The sequence below is a fragment of the Taudactylus pleione genome, unplaced genomic scaffold (genome assembly GCF_031769625.1).
Source record: "Taudactylus pleione unplaced genomic scaffold, aTauple2 ptg000319l, whole genome shotgun sequence".
Lineage (NCBI taxonomy): Eukaryota > Metazoa > Chordata > Amphibia > Anura > Myobatrachidae > Taudactylus > Taudactylus pleione.
In genome coordinates, this window is record NW_028284720.1 from 3,546,572 (window position 1) to 3,569,954 (window position 23,383).

Genomic DNA, 23,383 nt, shown 5'->3' on the forward strand with positions numbered 1-23,383 from the left:
TGGTGGTGGTATAAGAAAGTAGTTGTTATTATGTGTCTTGTATCATGATGATGGAGTGATTAAAGAGCTCTGAAATGTTGCTTACACCTACTGAGGTGCCATTAGTTTATGAACCCAAGTGCCGCTGATGCCGGTCTATATATATATATATATATATATATATATATATATATATATATATATATAGATAGATAGATTTAATATGATACAAATATGTAATGATGCAAAAAAGTATTGTCTCATGAAATGTTGTGGTACAACATGTCCCAGGATCATTTGTTGAATATAGTGGACTAATACAATCAGTCCAATTAGCCGTCCACTTGCACAAATCTTTTAATATGTGTCAGCATCTTCCCCCGTATACCCGAATCCAGTCGGGAAAAATATGTAAATTTAAAACAAATAAAGGGGACTCCTCATAGTGCATTAAAATGAACAAAGTTTTATTCCAACAATCACACGGAAGATGATGTTGCTTGACAATCTCTTGATTAAAATCCATTACACATCACCTTATCAGCCCATTCTTATGAACATGAGTGCTCTATAAATTACTCATACTATTCATAATCAAAGTGTATCACATAATTTTACATATTTAAAAGGCATATTAAAAGCTATTACATAGATTAATACACTAAGCAGATTCTATACATAAACATTCTATATATAAAAAGGTATCGGATGTTGATCTATAACTACAAATAAAAAAGAAAAAGGACAGGTAATGGTTAATAATAACCCTATGATTGCTCATCATTTAAGCACAAACTTATCTAAACAGATAATCATAGTTCTTAAACACATACTCACCTATTGCACTTTAGAGAACAGTAATACATAATCCTAAACAAGGTCAGTAAAAAAGGAAGATCAATGAAAGTTAAATAATACTTAGGAGTGATTTCATAGCCTTCATTTAGTCTATGGGGATAACAAGTGTTCAATGTAGAATCCAGAATGTTTCTCTTTTCCCAAACCTGTTGAGTCTGTCTCCTCCCCTCTTGTCCACCGGTATATTCTACAGAACCATTAATTTTAAAGACTTTGAATTACTAGCTTCACACTTTTTAAAGGTTCTTGGGACACTATGATTCTCCACATTGTTTTTAACATTCCTCAGATGTTCTAATATCTCAAGCTTAAGTGCATGTTTAGTCTTAACCACATACCAGCACATAAATCATGAAGGTGGTGTTGCAATTTATTAACCTTTTAACTTTCTACTTTTTAGTTGTAGAACACTCACCAGTAAAAGTTTTACTATCTGTTAGACTATGGGGGCATACCTTACATGTACCGCATGTATAGGAAGCAGTAATTTTCCTCAGTATTGAACTTGAATTCTCTTTTTCTGATGCTAAATAGCTAGGGGACAGATAAGTGTTCAAAGTTCTAGTTCTTCTAAAGACTACATCAGGTTTTGAGTTAATATGTACAGATAACACTGGATTCATCTGAATGATGTGCCAGTATTCCATTAGTCTTTTGTATTTCATTACTGGAACAGTTGTACTGAGTCACAAAAGGACAATATAAACTGTTTTTGTTACTTCTTGTTTTATCTGTTTCTTTGTATATAATCAGCTCTATTCTATCTAACTTCTATGCCCGATCTATCGCTGTGACAAATAATGGGAGAGGATAACCTTTTTCTTGAAACCTCTCTTTATAAATTCAGCTTGTTCCTAAAAATTTTTGACAGAGGTGCAATTACATCTCAATCTTACCAACTGGGAGAATGGCAGAATTCTCTTCTATTTTTTATAATGGCAACTCGTACAGTCTAAATAATTATTAGCATCCACTTCTTTGAAAAAGTATAGATTTCGATAATACTATCATTCACATGCCATTCTTCTGCACTCAGGACTAGGTATAAAAACTTTATCTTTTCTTTCTGAAAGTTATGAGTGAACACTAAATTATAATCATTCAAATTCAGATAGTTAACAAAATCTCCAAATTCTTCCTGGTTCCCTCGCCCTACAACCAATATGTCATCTATGTAATGTTTGAATAGTACAATTACTACTTTTTTTCTTTTTTTTTTCATTTGTAGTTATAGATCAACATCCGATACCTTTTTATATAGAGAATTTTTATGTATAGAATCTGGTTAGAGTGTTAATCTACGTAATAGCTTTTAATATGCTTTTTAAATATGTAAAAATATGTGATACCCTTTGGTTATGAAGAGTATGAGGATTTTATAGAGCATTCATGTTCAAAAGAATGTGACAATAAGTTGATGTATAATGGATTTTAATTAAGAGATTGTCAAGCAACAAATATGTTATGTAATGTTGTTTTTAAAATTTGAAACACTGTGTATGTATTTGTTTATAATTAATTTTAAACATCTGTGTGTTAATGTGTGTATGTATATATATATATATATATATATATATATACACCAGTCACAGGTGTGGCACTCCAGACATGAATTTCACCACCAAGCAGCGTATCAGATCAACGTTTCAATGTATTTATTTCACATTTTCATCAGGTCATAAAACAACTACAAACACCACTTACCTTTATCACCCAGTGAAGGCGCATGCTGTAGCAGGGCGGGACTGCTTACCTGACCACCGGCACATTCCCCTGACGTCATCCCCTGGTAATCAGAATGGGCCAGATATGATGGCAGACAGACCTGATCACCGTAGCAACACTATACCACCAAAGTGATAAGCCCTAGGGATAAACAATACATCACCACAATGCAGATTCCAACGCATAACTACATAGCCAACATATTGGACACTAAATTATTAGTGTAAAACTATCACATATGAAATTCATACCAGGCTATCACTCCTATCCTCTAGTAAGATTCCTAACTTATTTTACTCCAATTAATCTATTTAATATACTGAAATTAAATGCAGACACATTTCTTAACAATTGATCATATAAGACATTGTAAGCCATGGCGCTCATTGAGCCCCTTGAGAGCAAAATGGTTGGATCCTCCTGGCCTCACATTGTATCAATTTTAATCCATGGTGCCACCCCTTAAGGTCAATGGGATATTGTCTATCATATGATAGTGCAATGATGCAAGTGTATATGGTACACTAGCAAAATGCCTGGCAACCAGTTGGTCACTATTACCCTTAGTAAGGTCATTCCTAATAGAGGACCAGTGTGCCACCATCCTCTCTTTAAAAGGTCTTTCTGTCTTCCCAATATAGGACAAGCCACATGGGTATACAATCTGGTAAACTACATATGGGGTATTACACATAAGTTTATGTCTAATAGTATATTTCTTTCCAGAGAGGGGATGACAGAAGATATCACCAGGAATTAGATAACTACAGTTCACGCAAATACACCTGATGCATCCCATCTTACCTACAACACGTCTCCCTTTACCATATGAGATAATGTTGATTTTCACCAACGTGTCCCTCAAATTGCGGCCACAAGTATAACATGGCATTAATTTTGTTGAAGTCAAATTTAGCTCATTATCTGATTGTATAAGGGGACAAAGGTTCTTAGAAGTGGTATTAATTTTTGTACTGGCTAGGTTATAATGGTTGACCCAGGGGAGTGCTAACATTTTTTCTTTAATACTATCACTTCTTAACAATTCATCCCTTCTTAAACCTAAAACTCTATGTTTAGACTGTGCTAGATCAACTGAGGAATAACCTCTCTCAATAAATTTGGCAATCATAGAGTCCATTTGGCTCTCTACTAATTTAGGATCAGATGTGATGCATCTAATGCGCAACAGCTGCGAGTATGGCAACCCTTTGATCAATGAACGTGGATAACAACTTGTCTTGTGTAAAAGATTATTTCTATCTGTCTCCTTGGAGTATAAACTTGTCTTGATTTTCCCATCTTTTATAGATATAGACACATCCAAATAATTGACTACAGTGTTAATGATATTGCATGTCAGTTTTACCAGTCTATTACTAACATTCTGTACATTGATGATCTCTAGTACATCCTCCTTGGGACCCCTCCAGAAAATTAAAAGATCATCAATATAATTAGTATAAAATGCAATTCGTCTCACTACATCATCATTTGAAAAAAAAATTCCTCTTCAACAGAAAACAAAAACATTTTTGTATGATGGGTCCACAGTGGACCCCATTGCACACCCCATAAGCTGAATAACACCGACCATCATACAATAAAAGTTCTTAGTAAGTATAAGCTCCATCAATTCCAATATCAAACATAGATCTGGACTCTCATATTTAGGGTGGTTTAACAAAAAATTCTGGATAGTAGTCATACCCATCTCATGTGGGATAATTGTGTATAGGCTACTAATGTCCAGGTTACGTAGTCATATTTCCTCCTGAAAAGGTGGTAGAGTATTTAATTTCCTTAGTAGTGTAGACATGTCTAATAGATAGCAAGGGTGTTCTCGAATACAGGGCTGAAACAAAGTGTCCAAGTAGACTGAAGTAGGTTGAAACATATAGTTCCTTGCTGCAATTGTAGGATGTCCCGGGGGATCCACCATAGATTTATGCAGTTTTGGGATAGTGTAGAATACCAGAACCACAGGATATTGTGGCAGAAGCACATCCCTTAATTTTGCTGAAATTATATTTCTTTCAACTGCAGACTCCAACACCATTTTCAATTGTTCTTTGAATATATTAGTAGGATCCTGGGGTAGTTCCCCATAAGTGGATGCATTTTCCAGATGTTTCACCACTTGTGTCTTCTATTGCAGTAAGTCCTGTATCACCAAGGCACCCCCTTTGACTGCCAAATGAAATATCAAATCTTTATTATTAGACAAGTCCTGCAAAGCCCATAACTCACGTTAATTGAAGTTGTATCTTGTCCAAGGAAGCATTTCAATTTCTTTGGGTACCTCTTCATTCAACAATCTCATGAAAGTTTTAATTGTAGGGTTAAAAGAGTGGGGTTCAAAAGATGTTCTGGGTAACAATTTGGATAATTGTGTCGGAATCTCCATAACACTAGTGTTCAATACTGGAGGTACTTTAGCAAAAAATAATTTTAATAATTTAGTTGTAATCCAAATTGTTCAACCTGCCACTGTAATTGATTGAACTTAACTGTCGGCATAAAAGACAAGCCCTTGCCAAGCACTTGCAACTCTATTTCAGACAATGGGTAAGATGATAAATTGACTACTACGTTCTGCGTGGCAGTGGTGGTTTTCTGCCATGTCCTCTGCCTTTTGGCCTGGCCCCCCCGACAGGTATATTCTCTCCAATGCCGGGGTCTTGTGCCCTCGTAGCCATCCCTAAATAGATGGTTTGCCTAAGAATAGTGGACCTGGATGGCCTACCCTCAGAATCACTTGCAGACATTGCAATTCATTAGAAGAATCAATATCAATATTTTTATTTTTATTCCTGCGAAATAATGTTTTCCTAAATTCTGGATGCCTGATCTGACTGGTGAATTGATACACTGTTTGCCTCATAATCAGCATCCACTTTGGCTCTCTTTTCTTTTCTTTTTTGAATTTGATCAGTTCTGTCTTGTACAACTGTAGTTGGCTAGTCAGTTGCATTTATATATATATATATATATATATATATATATATATATATATTGTATTTGGGAATGTATTTATGTAAATTTCATTTTGTGGAATAAGACTTGAAATAAAAAGTGCTATGATGTTTAGTTGTATTCCAGTGTACAAAATACAATGTAGTTGATTAAATCAGCTGAGACTGATTATGTAAACAGCTGACTACGTTACAGAACCAATTTTAAAGATAGATCCTGATTAGATGTTGGAAACTATTTAAAGTATCCCCGGATGATGACAAGCCAAATCCTCTGACAAAGACTTGATGTCAAAACGCGTAGGGTCATGGCTGGATGAGGTGATGGTCTGTGTGTCCTAGCATCCAGAGAGAGAACTGGTATAATGCTGGACATTGCTTGACTTATACAAGAACACTTGCGGTGATTATACCGCCATCATTTGTCCGCATGTCATTCTATTTCTTCTGTGTGGATTGTTGGAATAAAACTTTGTTACTTTTAATGCACTTTGTGGTGCCCCCTTTATTTGTTTTACGATATATATATATTTATTTATTCCTTGAAGTTCAGGGCTTCTCTGTAACCTGAAGTAAGGGGCTCTGGTAAGGCAGTTATCATTAATCAAACCCTGTTTGATAAATATAGGAACTAGGGACCAGAGCTGTAAATAGACTTTTTGGTGCCCTGTGCCAGAGAGAGCATTGGCACCCCCCTCCATTTTTTAAATAGAAACATACCTGTAAAAGGGCAATGGTTTCATGGGGAAGGGCAAGGGAAGAGGTAGGGGTACTCCTGGGGCAACCAGGAGAGGCAGGGGATAAAAAAAAAGAAGCTACAAGTAAAAACAATAAGAAATAGAAAAATTGACATGCCCAAATGGCATCCCCTGCCCTGTGGTGCCCTGTTTTTTGGCACAGGCTACACACCCTAGTTAAAGACCAGCTAGGCTCAATGTTAGGCTTATCCCCTGAATATGTCTTTATTATATGAATCACATTAGAATCCTCTTCCACATTTACCATTATTTGAACTGAGGTGCCTTCCTTACCCTGGTTGTTGGACGCTTAACACACCACAACCCCAGCTGCACTATTTTACTTCTTCTAGATTGACATATAAGCCTCTAACCATTCTTCTTTTTGCATGTGTATTATTTGTGTTTCATTTATAATAAAATCTGTGTTTTAAATTAAATTATTTTATGTGGATATTCTGTAATTATTACCATTTGAGCACTGAAACATCAAATCTTTTTTTTAAAGTGCAGTGAAGAGATAAGTCATTGATTTCCTTATTTCTGGTATACTGCCATTTTGTTGCTCTTTGCGCGTAAATAAAGTACGCAGCTCAAAAAGACATTCACCACTGGGTACTTTGTGTATGATTTTTCTATACTTCACATACTCCCCTCAACCTTTTTAAATTTATTGCACAATTGTGGCTCCTCTTTCCTGGTTTCAATCCCAATAGTAGACTAAGGCATGGCTGCAACTAGGGGGGTCTGGAGCTGCATGTACACCTGGTGCACCACTGCACCCCCCGCCAGTGTCCTCCAGCCTGGCAATGTTATTACCAGTGGGTGCCCGGCTCCTTTCCTGCAGCGCTGTGGTAGCTGGAGACTGGAGTTCTCTCCTGAACTCCAGATTCTGGCTCTCCCTGTGGGCACTATGGGGGAGACATCATGACGTCTCTCCCATATTTCTGAGGAGCAGCCGGTGTGGACCGGGCGGTGGCGAATGTAGTAGCAGGGTTTAAGGTATGTAAAGTTGTTGTTTTTTGTGAAAGCAGAACTACAGGGGCATTACTATGAGGGAATTACCATATGGGCACTACTACAGGGGCATTACTATGAGGGAATAACCATATGGGCACTACTACAGGGGCATTACTATGGTGGCATTACCATATGGGCACTACTACAGGGGCATTACTATGGTGGCATTACCATATGGGCACTACTACAGGGGCATTACCATATGGGCACTACTACAGGGGCATTACTAAGGGTGCATTACCATATGGGCACTACTATAGAGGCATTACTATGGGTGCATTACCATATGGGCACTACTATAGGGGCATTACTATGGGGGTATTACCATATGGACACTACTACAGGGGCATTACTAAGGAGGCATTACTATATGGGCACTACTATAGGGACACTGCTATGGGGGCATTACTATATGGGCACTACTACAGGGGCATTACTACAGGGGCATTACAATGCGGGCATTACTATATGGGCACTACTACAAAGACACTGCTATGGGGGCATTACTATATGGGCACTACTACAGGGGCATTACAATGCGGGCATTACTATATGGGCACTGCTACGGGGCATTACAGTGCGGGCATTACTATATGGGCGCTACTACAGGGACACTGCTATGGAGGCATTACTATATGGGCACTACTACAGGGGCATTACAATGCAGGCATTACTATATGGGCACTACTACAGGGACACTGCTATGGGGGCATTACTATATGGGCACTGCTACAGGGGCATTACAATGCAGGCATTACTATATGGACACTACTACAGGGACACTGCTATGAGGGCATTACTATATGGGCACTACTGCAGGGGTATTACCTCAGGGGGCATTACTATAGGTGCACTGCTGAAGCGAGCATTACTATATGGGCACTACTTTAGAAGCATTACTATATGGGAACTACTACAGGGGCATTACAATGGGGGAAGTACTATATGGGCACTACTACAGGGGCATTATTATATGGGCACTACTACAGGGGTATTACCTTAGGGGGCATTACTATAGGTGCACTGCTGAAGTGGGCATTACTCTAAGTGCACTACTGCCGGGGACATTACTATGGGGGAATTACCAGGGGGGGCATCAAATTAATGTCTTGCCCCGGGTGACAAAATTCCTAGTTATGGCCCTGACTAAGGTATAAATTAATCCCCATTCCAACCCCTAAGTCATAAGAAAATATATGTTTCTGGTGTCTTATTACAGGCTTGTTCTTGTTGACTATGCTCCCTTTTCCCCACCTTCTTACTTCTCATTCTGTTGTTTGATATGTAACTATCAAGGTGTGTTGGAGATACTCATGTTGTGCACCAGGGAGGCTTTTGCTATTTCTTGTATTATTAATTCTTATTGTGAGCTCTGCTTTATTATTCCCTATATAATATACACACTGACTGCATTATAATGTATTAACCCTGTGTTCAAATTATCAACATGGAGCCTCACTTACGTTATTTTTTTATGTTCTTTTGAAAATTACTAAAAAGTTTTGAAAATAAATATATTTGCTTGATTTACAAGTCACATTTTCTATACTACCACACTCAGCAAAGCACCAGTTTTGTCCCACAGTTTAAGCCGCCATTATAAGGAGGGTGCTGCAATTGGAAGATCTTTTTTTTTGTTACATATTTTTAATAATTTTGTTATTTTTGTTTACTTTTCCAAAATAATGTATTTGCTAATATCAGGCTATGCCTAGAAGATAAAAATAATCTACATAAGTAAATATTTTAGGAGCTGTTTGCACTTAGCATTTATTATTTTATATTTCTCAGGCTCCACAAGGTTTGTGTACTAAAATCTGTGATCCTGGAACCAGACGGGCAATAAGGAAAGGCACTCACACCTGCTGCTATGACTGTATTCCATGTTCAGTAGGAGAAATAGCCAATGTTTCCGGTAATCTTCTTATTTTTCATTTGATAGTTATTTTAATTTGTCTACAGTCTTGTGTCCACTGTGCAGTAAGAAGTATATATTATCTGAGAAGAGCTGATATGGTGATTGTGCATTCTTTAAACTTGAAGTGATAAAATAAATTAGAATCCAATTATAAATACATTTTCAATTGTATAGATAATTTTGGTGTATATCCATATTTGATTGCCACCATGCGTGAACATTGCATTGTAGTGTACTGTCACTGGCTTCTTCATTTATTGTACTGTGTAAGGTGCTGCGGAACACTTGTGGTGCCATATAAATAAATGATGATAATAATAATATGTAATAATATTAATAAGAATATAATATCTGCTACATAGATATATTACCAATTTAGAGATGTGCACCGACCCCTTTGTTTTGGTTTTGGAATTGGTTTTGATTCTAATTCATCATCATGTTTGGTTTTGCCAAAACCACCCTCCTGAGTTTTGTTTTTTGTTTTGGATCTGTATTTTTTTTTAAAATTTGAAAATAAACAGCTAAAATCACATAGTGTGAGGCTATTTTTGTTCTTACGGTATAAATAACCTCAAAAACATGCATTTCCAGTCATTTCTAGTAAATGTTGACCACTTCACACTCACAATATTGTTTTCACCAACATTGGCCAAAGGCTGCAGCTAGCTGGCTGTCTAAGCTAAGTGACAGAGCAGCAGCACAAACGCAAACCAGTTTAAAATAATATAGGACATTTATGAAGCATTGCCACACAGCAGTGGAAGACAGGATGGCAGTTTAATAAACTATAGATCCCCATAGAAACCAAGAATATTTTCATTAAAAACTACTATAAATCAGAGGCCAGAGGGCAGTACAGTGAAATGAAGCTGGCATATATAGTGGAAGACAGGTTTGATTGATTGATGAAGAAAATAAAATTTTAGATGTGGAGCAAACTTTAAAAACAAAAGCATTTAAATGTGAGTTTACATTTAATTTCATTTAATTGCAAAATGATCCATACCACAAGTCACAGAGCTCAGAAGTAAGGACAATAAAAAAGGAGTAAGGACCAAAAAAAGATTCAAATGGCCTTGCGAGAAACAGAAGAATGTCACAAATGCACCCTAAAAGAACAGTATTATACATTGCATAGTAAAAACAATATAAAGTATAGAGTTTAAATATAAAGTATAAACAATACAGTAGTGATTGATTGATTAAGAAAATTTAAATTGAGAAATGGAATATATGAAAATATGAATTCTTTTTGTAGCAATTGAGAAGAGAAAAGGCCATGAAAAAATACAAAATTGATTGATTAATTTAAAAAATAAATAAATTGAGACGTGACCTATATCTAGAGCTGTATTGAAGCAACTAAGACAAGGCCAAAAAACAATACAATTTTAATAGCCATGGAATCCTGAAATGGGTTGACAAAGAAGCTGGCAATAACAACACCCCTCCACAACCTTGTAGTACATTTATGAGGTGCACCACATTTATTTTTTTTAAATCACTTTTTAATTTAGCATTACATGAATTTCCAAACATTGAGCATAATATGTCAAAATATGTATAAAAACAAATTAGGAAAAAACATAAACATGTTCGTAGTCATATACATAAATATCAGTAAAAAATAAAAGAATTATTACTGCGCTCACCCCTATATATCTGTGGGTGTTTGTAAAATATTTGTATTATAGTAATGATTTAACCTTATGCATCTGAATGTGAGTACAATAGGAATATGCCAAATGATCAAAAGACTATATCTAAAAAACAAAACTTTACTATTCCAATATTCCATATTATATTATATTATACCATATTATTCCAATTATTATACTATTCCAATAGCATCAATGTAAAATAAACAACAAATAGTAGAATGAATGTGGGTACAAACACAGGACATAATACTTCAGTCAGCATGCGGCATCTATGCTGACCCTACTGTCAATCAATACACAATTTGCATGTGTTGAATGCAGCACTGTAACTGAGTAGTCACAAAGTTATCAACTGATGGTTGTTGGTGTATCCTGATGCAATCAGATTGCTCAGTGTCACCACCTTGTAACTAGCTGTACTAAATTCTCATTTTGATCCTTGTAATAAGCAAGGGCAGAACTATGGGAGACAATGGAGACGCCTGCCGCCAGGCTCAAGCTCTGAAGGGGCACCTCCTCCATTGTCCACAACATATTCACCCTACTTAGGGCTGTAATTATATTCCCGGAGTATACCATCATGGCCGCCCAATATATGGCACCCCTTCCCGGCACCTGAGAAGCCACCATACACCAGTGGAGAGCTCCATGTCAGACCATCAGCTGCCGCCTTCCATGCATAGCCTGTCTGCATGTGAATTGCTACATTACAGTGTCAGCGGCTGTGACGGGGGGGTAACAAATTTTAACTTGCCTCCGGGCATCTGGGATGAATTTACGCCACTGGTAATAAGTATAAAGATGATGTCCAGTATCATATAGGTATGTCCACAGCCAGAGCAGATCTGTTACTTGTAAGTAGTTAGATGTGAAAGTTGCATCCCACTTGTTATTAGAAAGTCTGTGCACAATGGTGAGTATTGCAGTTGGTGAGGCCCTGGTGTCGTGGATTGATGGTGAGGGTAGGCCGGGGGCTCCGGACAAAGCTAAGATCTGGATTACAGACACCTAAGGTTCATCTTCTTCAGACTGTTCCCCAGTTCCTTTTTCTCATGGAGACTCGCTCATGCCTAGGGAGTACAGTCCAGTTTGGGCTTATGGGCCAGGTACGGGGTATCCACTCCACTTACAGAGACACACCTGCTCAGCGGGTGCCGTCTCCAGGTTCTTCTGCCAGACTGATGTTGCTTGCTGTCCGTGTGTCTGCTCTCCTCTCTCTTCCGGGTTCTTAGCATATGTCTGATCACATGATCACTGTCACGTGTGTCTGTCTCTGGCTGCAATGTAGCTGGTTTAAAGAATATGGGCCTGCCTCTGGGGGTGTATAGAAGTCATGTTACTGGATTGGTTAAGTTGCAGTATGCTAATTTCTCTCCTCCTTGGATTGGATCACCAGTCATACGTGGCTGTTGTCATAGGAGGTTATATCTGTCCATTACAGGACTGCCATTTTATTGGAGATTCCCTGTCTGGTTTAGTGCTAGTTTGTAGCTAAGTTTGATCTGGCATAGTATAGGTTAATCCTCCATTTTGGAAGTGTCTGTTACATGGCCTGATTGCTGGAAAAATGAGGCATATTATACAAAATCAATTACAGGTCAGTGAGGCATATGTGATTCCCAAATACCGTATATGTCCCATATATATGTCAGTAGCATATGTATCAAAAGCATGTTTGTAACTATTTCAGTGGTATTATAGGTCTAGTGTGGTAGAGGTTAATCCAGACTTGTCTACCCTCCCGGTTTTCACAGGAGGCTCCCAATTTTTCAGGTAACCCCCCACACCCCCGGAAGGGTAGACACTTCTCCCACATTCCTAATGAAGTGGGCAGAATGAAGAGAATTTCCGCAGCGACCGTGGGTCCCTGTGTAGGGGGCGGGGCTTAATGATGTGATTCTCAGTGAATTGCATCACTTAGTCCCACCCATATTTAAATTTAAGCCAATTGTGGCAATTTGCTGCAAAGGGGATGGGGCTTAATGATGCATACCATCAGGCCTCGCCCCCATCACAGCCCACCTGCTTCTCCTACCAAGGCTTCTCCCAGGGAGGAGAAGCCAAAGTTTAGCAACTATGGGTTAATCCTCCATTTTGGAGGTTTTGGCTTTTTTTTTTATAGGCTGTTTTTATAGGAGGTTATATCTGTCCATCACAGGACTGCCATTTTATTGTAGATTCCCTGTCTGGTATAGTGCTACTTTGTGGCTAAGTTTGATCTGGCATAGTATAGTTAATCCTCCATTTTGGAAGTGTCTATTACATGGCTTGTTTGCTGGGAAAATGAGGCATATTCAGTGGTGTATCAATAATGGGTGCAGTGTGTGCAGGGCACATGGGTCCCCAGGTACAGGGGGGACTCGCACCACACACCCTGCACCCATATTATTTTAAACTCATCCGTGGTCCCATGTTGTGTGTCAGAGCTGCTTAGAACACCGGAAAATGGCCACTGCTGCCATTTTTCCGGTGTTCTGTGCATGTGCAGTAGACTCTGGGCACACTCTAGTGCTCGGAGTCTACTAATGCTCCAGTGGCTGGCCAGCCATGTCAGTCAGCTGCCAGTCATCAGGGAGAGAGGAGGGGGCCCCGCACGGGAGTGCACATGGGCCCCCCCCTCTCTTAAGATGCCCCTGGGCATATTATAGAAAATCAATAATAGGTTAGTGAGGCTATGTGATTCCCATATATATTTTAGTAGCATATGTATCAGAAGCATGTTTGTAATTATAGCGGTGGTATCAAGGGCTTATCTATAATGGGAGCAGAGTGTGCGGGGAACACGGGCTCCTGGGTCCAGGGGGGGCCCGCACCGCACACCCTGCACCCATAGATTAACTTACCTCTCTGGAGTCCCGACAGCACGGGGGTGCGGTGCTGTAAAAACTACTGGAAAATGGTCGCCGCTGCCATTTTCCTGAAATTTGCGCATTTGCAGTACAGGGAAAATGGCCACCATGGCCATTTTCCCAGTGACCAGTGCATTCTCTATAGACTCTGGGTGCACTCTAGTGCCCAGAGTCTATAACTCCGACGCTGGCCATGCACAGCTCAGTGTGCTGCCAGCCGCTGGACAGAGAGGAGGTGGCCCGTGTTGGAGACTGCACATAGGCCCCATCCTCTCTAGAAATGCCCCTGGGTGGTATTGTAGGTCTGGTGTGGTAGAGGTTAATCCTCCATTTTGGAGTTGTTGGCTATGTTTATTGTAATCAATACAAATATAAGGCATATTATCAAATTGCATAATAGTGGTTAATCCTCCATTTTGGAGGTGTCTGTTGTGTTTGTCCTATAACTCTAAGGGTTGGGCAACATTACCAAAATCAGAATGCAGATTTGTGAGACGTGTGTTTCCACTTGTCAATAAGATACATGTTAGTGCCATGTGCATCATCACTATGTTTGCATTAGTAAATGGTGGTGTTATGGATCTTGGTAGGTATATATTAGTCTACCTTGTATTCAATATGTTTATAAAGATGAAAAAAATCATGTTTATTGTGTATGAGATGTTGAATCACAGATTTAATTGCAAATTATTGTCCTCACTTCATGAGGAGAGAGTGTACTTTATGTACAGGAGCAAGCTTAAACCCCTATGTATTTGGAGCATAAATATGTTCCAGTGTAGCAGTATTTATAGTGTTAATATTTGGAGTTTTATGTCAGCCTATCAGAATCAATGGGATCGTAGCTGGTGGGAGGAGTTTTGGTTTATTTAGTACAATGTAAGGCTCTGCCTCTTTTTTCTTGGACTTTCCCTCCCTCCCCAATTGTCTATTTTTGGGCGGCGGGAAAGAGCGTCAGGATGGTGGTTAATTTCATAGCAATTAATTAAGTGTTGCAATCTGCATCAATGTATGGTGGATTTTACCCTACTGGGGTCAGCTGCACTGGCCTACTGGCTGGGTGTTTGTTCGAGTGCACTGGTGCAGATTTGGAGACCCTAATAATGTTACTTGCTTAAAGGGCAATTGGCATGGCAAGTATGGTGGAGGATAGTGGAATTGCCTTAAGTGGATTTGGCCATTTGTCTTATGCCACTCATTCTTTCGGCCACCAGTGTTTTTTGAGATTTGGTATTTTAGATAAAGGCTGATCAAGTTTTTTATAGCAATAATGTTGTCTGTGTTGTTATTTTAGATACGTTATTGACAAGATTTTTGGTTATGCTACACTGAGTTAAGTTACAGTATGCTCACATGTAATGATAGGGCGTTTATTGTCTCGGTTCAATCCCTTGGGTGCTAATGTGTCTAACTCTATCATGATCCTTAGTTCTTCTCTGTTGACCAGAGTAGTATAGTCTCCCCCTTTCCGTTTGTGTTTTATTTCTTTCAAACCAAAAAATTTGATTAGACTGGGATTACATTGATGGTGTTCTTTGTAGTGGGCTGATAGTGGATGTTCTTCTGTACCTTTGTGTATGTTCCAATTGTGTTCTAGTACACATGTCTTTAGGGGCTGGATTGTTCTGCCTATATACAGTTTTGGGCATGGACATTGTAGACCCTCTTGCTGTGGCATGTTACAATCTCCAATAAAATGGCAGTCCTGTCATGGACAGATATAACCTCCTATAAAAACAGCCATTAAAAAAAGCCAACACCTCCAAAATGGAGGATTAACCTCTACCACACCAGACCTACAATACCACCTCTATAATTAAAAACATGTTTTTGATACATATGCTACTGACATAATATATGGGACATATATATGGGAAACACATACGCCTCACTAACCTGTAATTAATTTTGTATAATATGCTTAATTTTTCCAGCAATCAGGCCATGTTACAGACACTTTCATAATGGAGGATTAACCTGTACTATGCACAGACAGCAATCAACATCAGGCCGGCAGAAGAATCTGGAGACAGCTCACGGCTGAGCAGGTGAGTCTCCATAGGTGGAGTGGATACCCTGTAACTGGTCCATAAGCCCAAACAGGACTGTCCACTCCCTAGACATGAGCGAGTCTCTGTGAGAAAAAGGTACTTGGGAACAGTCAAAAGAAGATGAACCTTAGGTGTCTGTAATCCAGATCCGAGCTTTGTCCAGAGCCCCCTGCCTACCCTTGCCATCAATCCACGACACCAGGGCCTCACCAACTGCAATACTCACCATTGTGCACAGACTTTCTAAGAAACAAGCGGGATGTAGGACCGTCTCTTCCATTGGGCTTGTTGGGCAGTTGCCCAAGGGCCCAAAGCATCAAGGGGCCCACCAGCCCCCCTGCAGCCGTGGAGAGTTTACTCTTTTTTTTTTCTTAAAGCACCACTATATTCCGATCTCCAGTCCCCAGTGGATTTGGGAATGGATGTTACATTCTCCACTCCCACTAAAAAAGCGCAATAAATACCAGGCTAGAAAGAATAGATGGCACCAATACGGGCAGCCAGCAGGCTCCCTTATGTACTATATGGTGGCTGTGTCATTTAACATTTTTTTTTATATATTCAAACTGATTTTTGTTGAAAGTACTACTAAATCTAAAGGTTTAATTTTATTGACCATTTACTGTACATTTTTTTCCAGTAATTGGGTGGGTAGGGGCCCCAGTGCATTGCTTTGCCCTGACCCACACTGCTGTTAAGACAGCCCTGGCGGGACACCCTTTCACATCTAACTACTTACAAGTAACAGATCTGCTCTGGCTGTGGACATACCTATATGATACTGGATATCATCTTTATACTAATTACAAGGATCTAAATGAGAATTTAGTACAGCTAGTTACAAGGTGGTGACACCGAGCAATCTGATTGCATCAGGATACACCAACAACCATCAATTGATAACTTTGTGACCACTCCGTAACAGTGCTGCATGCGAGACATGTGAATTGTGTATTGATTGACAGTAGGGTCGGCATAAATGCTACATGTTGACTGAAATATTATGTCCTGTGTTTGTACCCACATTCATTCTACTATTTGTTGATTATTTTACATTGCTCCTATTGGAATAGTAAAGTTTTGTTTTTTTGATAAAGTCTTGTGATCATTTGGCATATTCATATTGTACTCACATTCAGATGCATAAGGTTAAATCATTACTATATTACAAATATTATCTATATTTTACAAACACCCACAGATGTATAGGGGTGAGCACAGTAATAATTCTCTTATTTGTATCCTGATACACTTTACCAGAGACATCTGCTTTTATGCAGCTTACCCCGCTATAGGTTATCTCTCCAGTGTGCAAAATCACAATCAAATCTGGTCTACAGAAATATACAATAATGTGCACAAGTGTGGTCAGACATCTGGCTAAAACACCCAAAACCATTAATAAGTAAATATCTAATACAATAACATATTTTAAGTCAATATCCCAATAGGGCCCTTATTGGAGATGGGAGGAGCCAAGAACCCCAATTATATAATAAGGTATCAAGAAATTAACTATCCAGTATTATGGTAGGATCACCCAACAACAGTCTGGTTTCATACCATTCTGTATTTTTAAGGAAATGTCTAATTCGACCCTGAAAATCTGCTGGGAGGACAGAAATATAACTTTTCCAGGACTCAAAGAATTTTGAAATCAATATTTCTTTGTCTAAGGTCATCTCTAACCAATTAATTTGAATAATATGGTGTAACTTTCCTTTAAACAAATTTAAAGAAGGCGGGAGAGGAAGGATCCATTCTTGCAGAATAGACTTATGGGCTTCTGCACTAATTGCCAGCAGGAGCTTTCTACAACCTCTGGAAACCCTCTGGCTTTCAGGGATAACTCCAATAATCACCCTATCCGCAGTAAACGGTAAATAATTGACTAATTGTTCCACTGAAGATTTCTAACCCACAGCCAAAAACATATTATTACGGGCATGCCCAAAAGCAATTAAATACTGTAGATCTGCCTCTGAAGCATGGCAGCGACAACACTAATGGGAAGTGGACATGCCAGCCAGGTATTGCCTATGGGGTGAGAAATAAGTACTATGGAATATATTTAAGAACATTTCCTGGTAATGTATTGAGGAAAGTAGCCGACATGAATGTAAAATTCTTACATTTTGAAGAATTATGGGGCAACTAAGTGATGAAAAGTCTGTAAGCAACTGCCACACACCCTACGAGTAGTTTCATGGTCTATTAAGGATTGCAGGAAAGAATTTTGGGTAGAAATGGCTTTTATGGTGGCAGACAGAGATCTCAAAGCAGAATACAAAGCATTTGACTAGTCTATCTCTGAAAAACCCTCATTTACTGAATGAGCAGAGTGTTGCATCTGAAAGAATGCTAGTGGATAGCGTTGAAGGATAGGATAGGTTTGTGTGGCCTCTGCAAAACTTTTTAGTTTTTTAGTAGAAGACTACTTCACCAATATTTCTGAGCCCCTACTGCCATAGAATTGTGAATGGAAAAGTCAACTCCCCATATTAAAATGCATCATTACCAAGTAAGGTAAAGAATAAAGATTTATACGCATTTACATTTGCTTGGCATCTCAATAAATGCCACAGGTGATATACTGACCATAGTAAAGGGTTGTCCCTGATCTCTTTATTTTTTTACAGTATTTATTAACAGTTTCTTATATAGCGCAGTATATTCTATTGCGCTTTACAATTGGATCATTAATAGAACAAAACTGGGTAATAACAGACAGATATATAGGTAGGAAGGCCCTGCTCACAAGCTTACAATCTATAGGGAAATAGGCATTGATACACAAGGATAGGTGCTATATATTGCAATTTGGTTCAGCCGAGTATTTCCACCAAGAAACTGCAGAGTTTCTTGGTGGGCTGCATGTTCCAGTCACACAGGAATGTCAGCCAAATGTCAGGATGATGTGAAAGAAGACAGTGTGTGAGGTTATGTGTGGACTGTGATAGGGGATGTAATTAGACATGGAAACTATGAAGGTTATCTGGGCGGTTCTGGAATCTGATAAGCTTGCCTGAAGAGGTGAGTTTTCAGGGAATGGTTGAAGGATTGGAGACTAGATGTAAGTCTTATTCTGCATGGTAAGGCATTCCATAGAGTGGGTGCTGCTCGAAGAAAGTCCTATAACCGTGAATGGGAGCAAGTAATGCATGGGGATGAGAGACGCAGACCTTGTGCTAAGTGGAGAGGTCAGTTTGGGAGATATTTTGAGATGAGTGAAGAGATGTATGTTGGTGTGGTTTGGTTAATGGCCTTATGTGTAAGTAAAAGTATTTTGTATTGAATATGGTAGAAGACCAACAACCAGTGGAGGGACTGACATGGTGGGCAGCAGATGATGAACATTTGGCATGGAAGATCAACCTCACAGCTGCATAAATAATGGATTGTAATGACAATAACCTGTTTTCGGGAAGACCAGTAAGGAGACTATTGCAATAGTCAATGCAGGAAATAATGAGTGCATGGATTAGAGTTTTTGCAGTGTCTTGTGTGAGATATGGTCGAATTTTGGATATGTTTTTTAGATGTATGTAACATGATTTTGAGACAGAATGAATGTGGGGAACAAAGGATAGTTCATAGTCAAGGATGACACCAAGGCAGTGAGCATGTGGTAAGGGGTGGATTGACGAGTTATCAACCTTGAATGAGAGATCAGGTTGGTAACTGTTCTTGGCTGGTGGAAATATAATTAATTCTGTTTTAGAAATATTACGTTTCAGGTGGTGAGATGACATCCAAGATGAAATGGCAGAAAGACATTCGGCGACACAGACCAATACAGATGGTGATAAATCTGGGGAGGATAGGTAGATTTGAGTATCATCTGCATACAAATGGTACTGAAATCCGAAAGAGCTGATTAGTTTTCCAAGAGAGGTGGTATAGATTGAAAAAAGCAGAGGACCTAAGACAGAGCCTTGATCAATCTCAGCCTCAAAACGATGGAGGAAAGTGATCAAGCTATCTTCTTAAAAAAACTGAGATTCCAATGTAGTGTTTGTATATGTTTTGCTATTGGAAATGCCAATCACGCAAATATTTCAGCACTGCCGCTTGGTTATAAAGTTGAATCTGCAGACAGTTGATGTCTCCATTAAATTTGGGTTGCTGCAATTTTATCAGTGCTATTCTCAGCCTGTTTCTGTACCATATGAATTTATGGAACAATGTGTTAATTTTAGCTGAGTCGGTGACTGCATCAAATATAAGAGATGTGGGAAAGTAGACATTTTTATTAAATTAGCTCTGCCAAAATAGGAGAGCATTAGATGATTCCATCCTTCCAAGTGGGAGTTGTTGGCTCCAAGTTGGCTGAGTTACCCCTTGGACCAGGTACATGCCCACTGATTTTGAAAGAACGCATTGTGTAAAAATATCGTATGTGTTTGATCAAATTCTCATCAAACTCTCTGCACTCCAACACTTTATATAAGTGGGGCCAGGCCACTTTGTTGAAGGCCTTATGGGTGTCGAGACTGAGAATCATGCGCCCCTCTTTTCTCTTCTCAGCAGAGGCAATTGTTGCAGCAGTGACAGTATGTATTGCTTTTACCGACTGGCGAACCCAAATTAAACCCAGTTGATGTGAAGTTACCAATTCAGGGAGGACTTGTTGTAATCAGTTAGCCGATATCTTTGAGAAGATTTTGAAACCTACATTTAGTCGAGTAATAGTCTATATGAGTCCACCGACAAGAGTTCTTTACCCAGTTTCAGAATAAGCATAGTGTATACTATGTTAAAAGAGGGATATTCAGGTTTGGATCTATAAATTGTGTTAAACAGTTCTAAAAGAATAGGTACAATTTCTCATTTCAGCATCTTAAAATAAACTCTTGTAAACTCAACTGGCCCCAGGGCTTTATGAGTTAGTAAATGGGTGATTAGTAAGTTAATTTCTTTTTTTAGAAATGTCCCCCTCTAAGAAAGTCCTGTGATATTGTGTTAATTTAGATAGTGCAGCCTTAAACAGAAGATAAAAATGTAAAGTCTACTGTGCAGGGATGGGGCTGTAAAGTGCAGAGTAGAAGCAATGAAAGTGTGCCAATATATCATTGGTACAGGTAAAGGGACACCATAAATGAGCACTAATTCCATGGCTTGGACATGGAAGCCAGAAGTTTGTTTAAGCGGCTTCCCAATTTATAAAAAGAGTGCTTTGTATAGTCCAGGCATATAGTAATGTCCCGTGAGAAAGGAATCAAATAATTTCTGGTCTCTAGCTTAAGCCTCCAAATTAGATTCAGAAGGTGATTCTGTATAATGATTAAAACTTCTGGAGGCTGCCTCTTGGAAAGATTTATACTTAGCAGTATTGACCTGTCTTAATTTAGTGGTATAGCTAATTTAATGACCTCTCATGATGGCCTTTGATGTCTCCCAGAAAAGTAGTGGATTATCCCAGTATTTGATATTGTTGTCTAGGAAATTGGACCACAAATAGGATATAAATATATGAAAATCTTCAGAATTTGATTGGGGATGAGTGCATTTGGAGAACCGAACCCACCCAAACTACGGGGATCTGAGGCAGATCTGAGTCAGCTCGGGTTTTCCCACCTCACTCAGATCTGAAAATGTCATCATCCTGCTGTTGGATTCTCATTGGTTTTGGATTATATAAAGGTCCCATGATTGCCGCCATGTTTTCATTCTGACTGTGAAGAGGGAGCTGGTATCTGTGCTGTTGCACTCTGAAGCTGTGCATAGGGGCTGGCTACTGTTGTCCATATAGGGGCTAGCTGTTTTCCTATCCATAAGGGCTGGCTGTTGTCCTGTCCATAGAGGCTGACTGGCTGTTGTCCTGTACATAGGGGATGGTTGTTGTCCTGTCCATAGGAGCTGGCTGGCTGTAGTGCTGTGTTGTCCATGGAGTGCTCTGTCTTTCAGGGTTGCTTTTCACCCACCCACAATGTGAAAAAACAGGGGTGCTGTGCTGCTGTCTGTTAGGAGGCTGCACCCTCTTTCATGGGTTCTCCCCATTGTTTAAAAAAATTGTGTTGGGTTCTGTGCATAGTGAGTATAGAGAAAAGTCTTGTAGCTGCCAGCAGCAGTCATGATGACGATGCAAGGCTGTCAATGTCACCTATGAAGGTCAATGTACCAGGGCTTAAGTCAGGCCAAAAAGTCAGGCTAAAAAAATCAACTTTTAACCTGTTAAAGCAAAAATATTTAAAGCTAAGTCAGCTTTAGAGAAACAAAAAATTGGCAATATGCCATTCACTAGACGAAGTGGAATGGAAAGTATAAGGCATTGGCTAGTATTTATGATGACTGATGCTTCTAATGATAAGTTAAGCCCCTCTGCTTTTAGGCGAGGTAGAAAAAAATAAAAATTGTTAAGACAAGTAAGACACCGGAACCAACTGTGTGTTCTGAAAAATCAGAAATCCCTCAGGAGAGTCCAAGTGTGTCTGCTGTTGCCATGTGTCAGCCTGACATTTCTAATAATACTGTACTTGAAGAGGATCCTACTTCCACCATTTGTGTGCCTTCTAACGTAGAAATCAAGGATGCTTCTATGGAATTGCACGAGGAGGATGAGGAGGATATTTATCTAGTTGGCGATAACAACAAGGATGATGGGGATGTTGATGATGATGAGGATGTTGATGGCAAGGATGTTTGTGTAAAAACTGTATATCAGGCAACAGTTGTTGCCCATGGTGGGAAAAATCCCATTGTTGCCATGCCTGGGTAAAGGATCAAAAAATCCACTTCTCATGTTTGGAATTATTTCCACCCAAATCCAGACAACTTTTGCCAAGCCATTTGTGACCGTTGCCAAGTAACAGTAAGTAGAGGTAAGGACCGTAATCCTCCCTGTTACATCACTTGCAGGGCATTCATCAAATCAGAAAGGGTATTGAAACTGTGGGGACAAAAAGACAAACAACAATTAGTCCAGTGTCACCAAGCTGCTCCCTTCTATCTGGATCCAAGCACCTGCAATATCCACAACCAACACCTGCATCATCATCAACATCCTCATATGTGATCTGAAGTAGTCCTGCATCCAATATCATAAGGACTGACTCATCTCCTATCCGTGATTCCTCAGAAGGATGCTTGAGTGTTACACCTGCTGCTGCTGTTGCTTAAGTGAATCTTCATCCCAGAAGGGGACCAAGAAGAAGACTACTCTTAGTAGTTCAGGAAGTTCAACAAAACAATTGGCTGTCACACAGTCCTTTGCAAACAAGTAAGACAGAAAACACCCAGCTGCACAGTGGATTACTGATGCCATAACAGCTACGCTGTTATTAAATGTGCGTCCAGTGTCCACCATTAATGCAGTGGGTTTTACCAATTTAATGGAGGTCATGTGTCCCCGCTACAATGTGCCTTCTAGACTCCACTTCTCCAGTTTAGCAATTACCAATCTGTACAAGGGCATTAAAAAATCCTTATTAATTTCCTCCAAATTGCCATTGTGCCCACTGTCCACTTATCCACAGATATTGTGGACAAGTGGGACAGAGCAAACTAAAGATTACATGACTGTGACAGCCCATTGGGTAGGTGTATTACCTCCAGCAGTGCAAATAGCTGCAGAACTTGAAAAGAAACTCTTTGACATAGAGACTAGC

General features: G+C 39.2%; 1 protein-coding gene across 1 annotated transcript in view; it reads left to right on the forward strand.

Moving 5' to 3' along the window:
• The window catches only part of LOC148509568 (vomeronasal type-2 receptor 26-like), a 122,497-nt gene that overhangs the window by 64,199 nt on the left and 34,915 nt on the right, over positions 1 to 23,383 (forward strand). Inside the window, exon 2 of the mRNA XM_088442970.1 lies at positions 9,086 to 9,209. Within this exon, the coding sequence (XP_088299096.1) occupies positions 9,086 to 9,209 (124 nt within the window). The remainder of the gene's footprint in view (positions 1 to 9,085; positions 9,210 to 23,383) is intronic.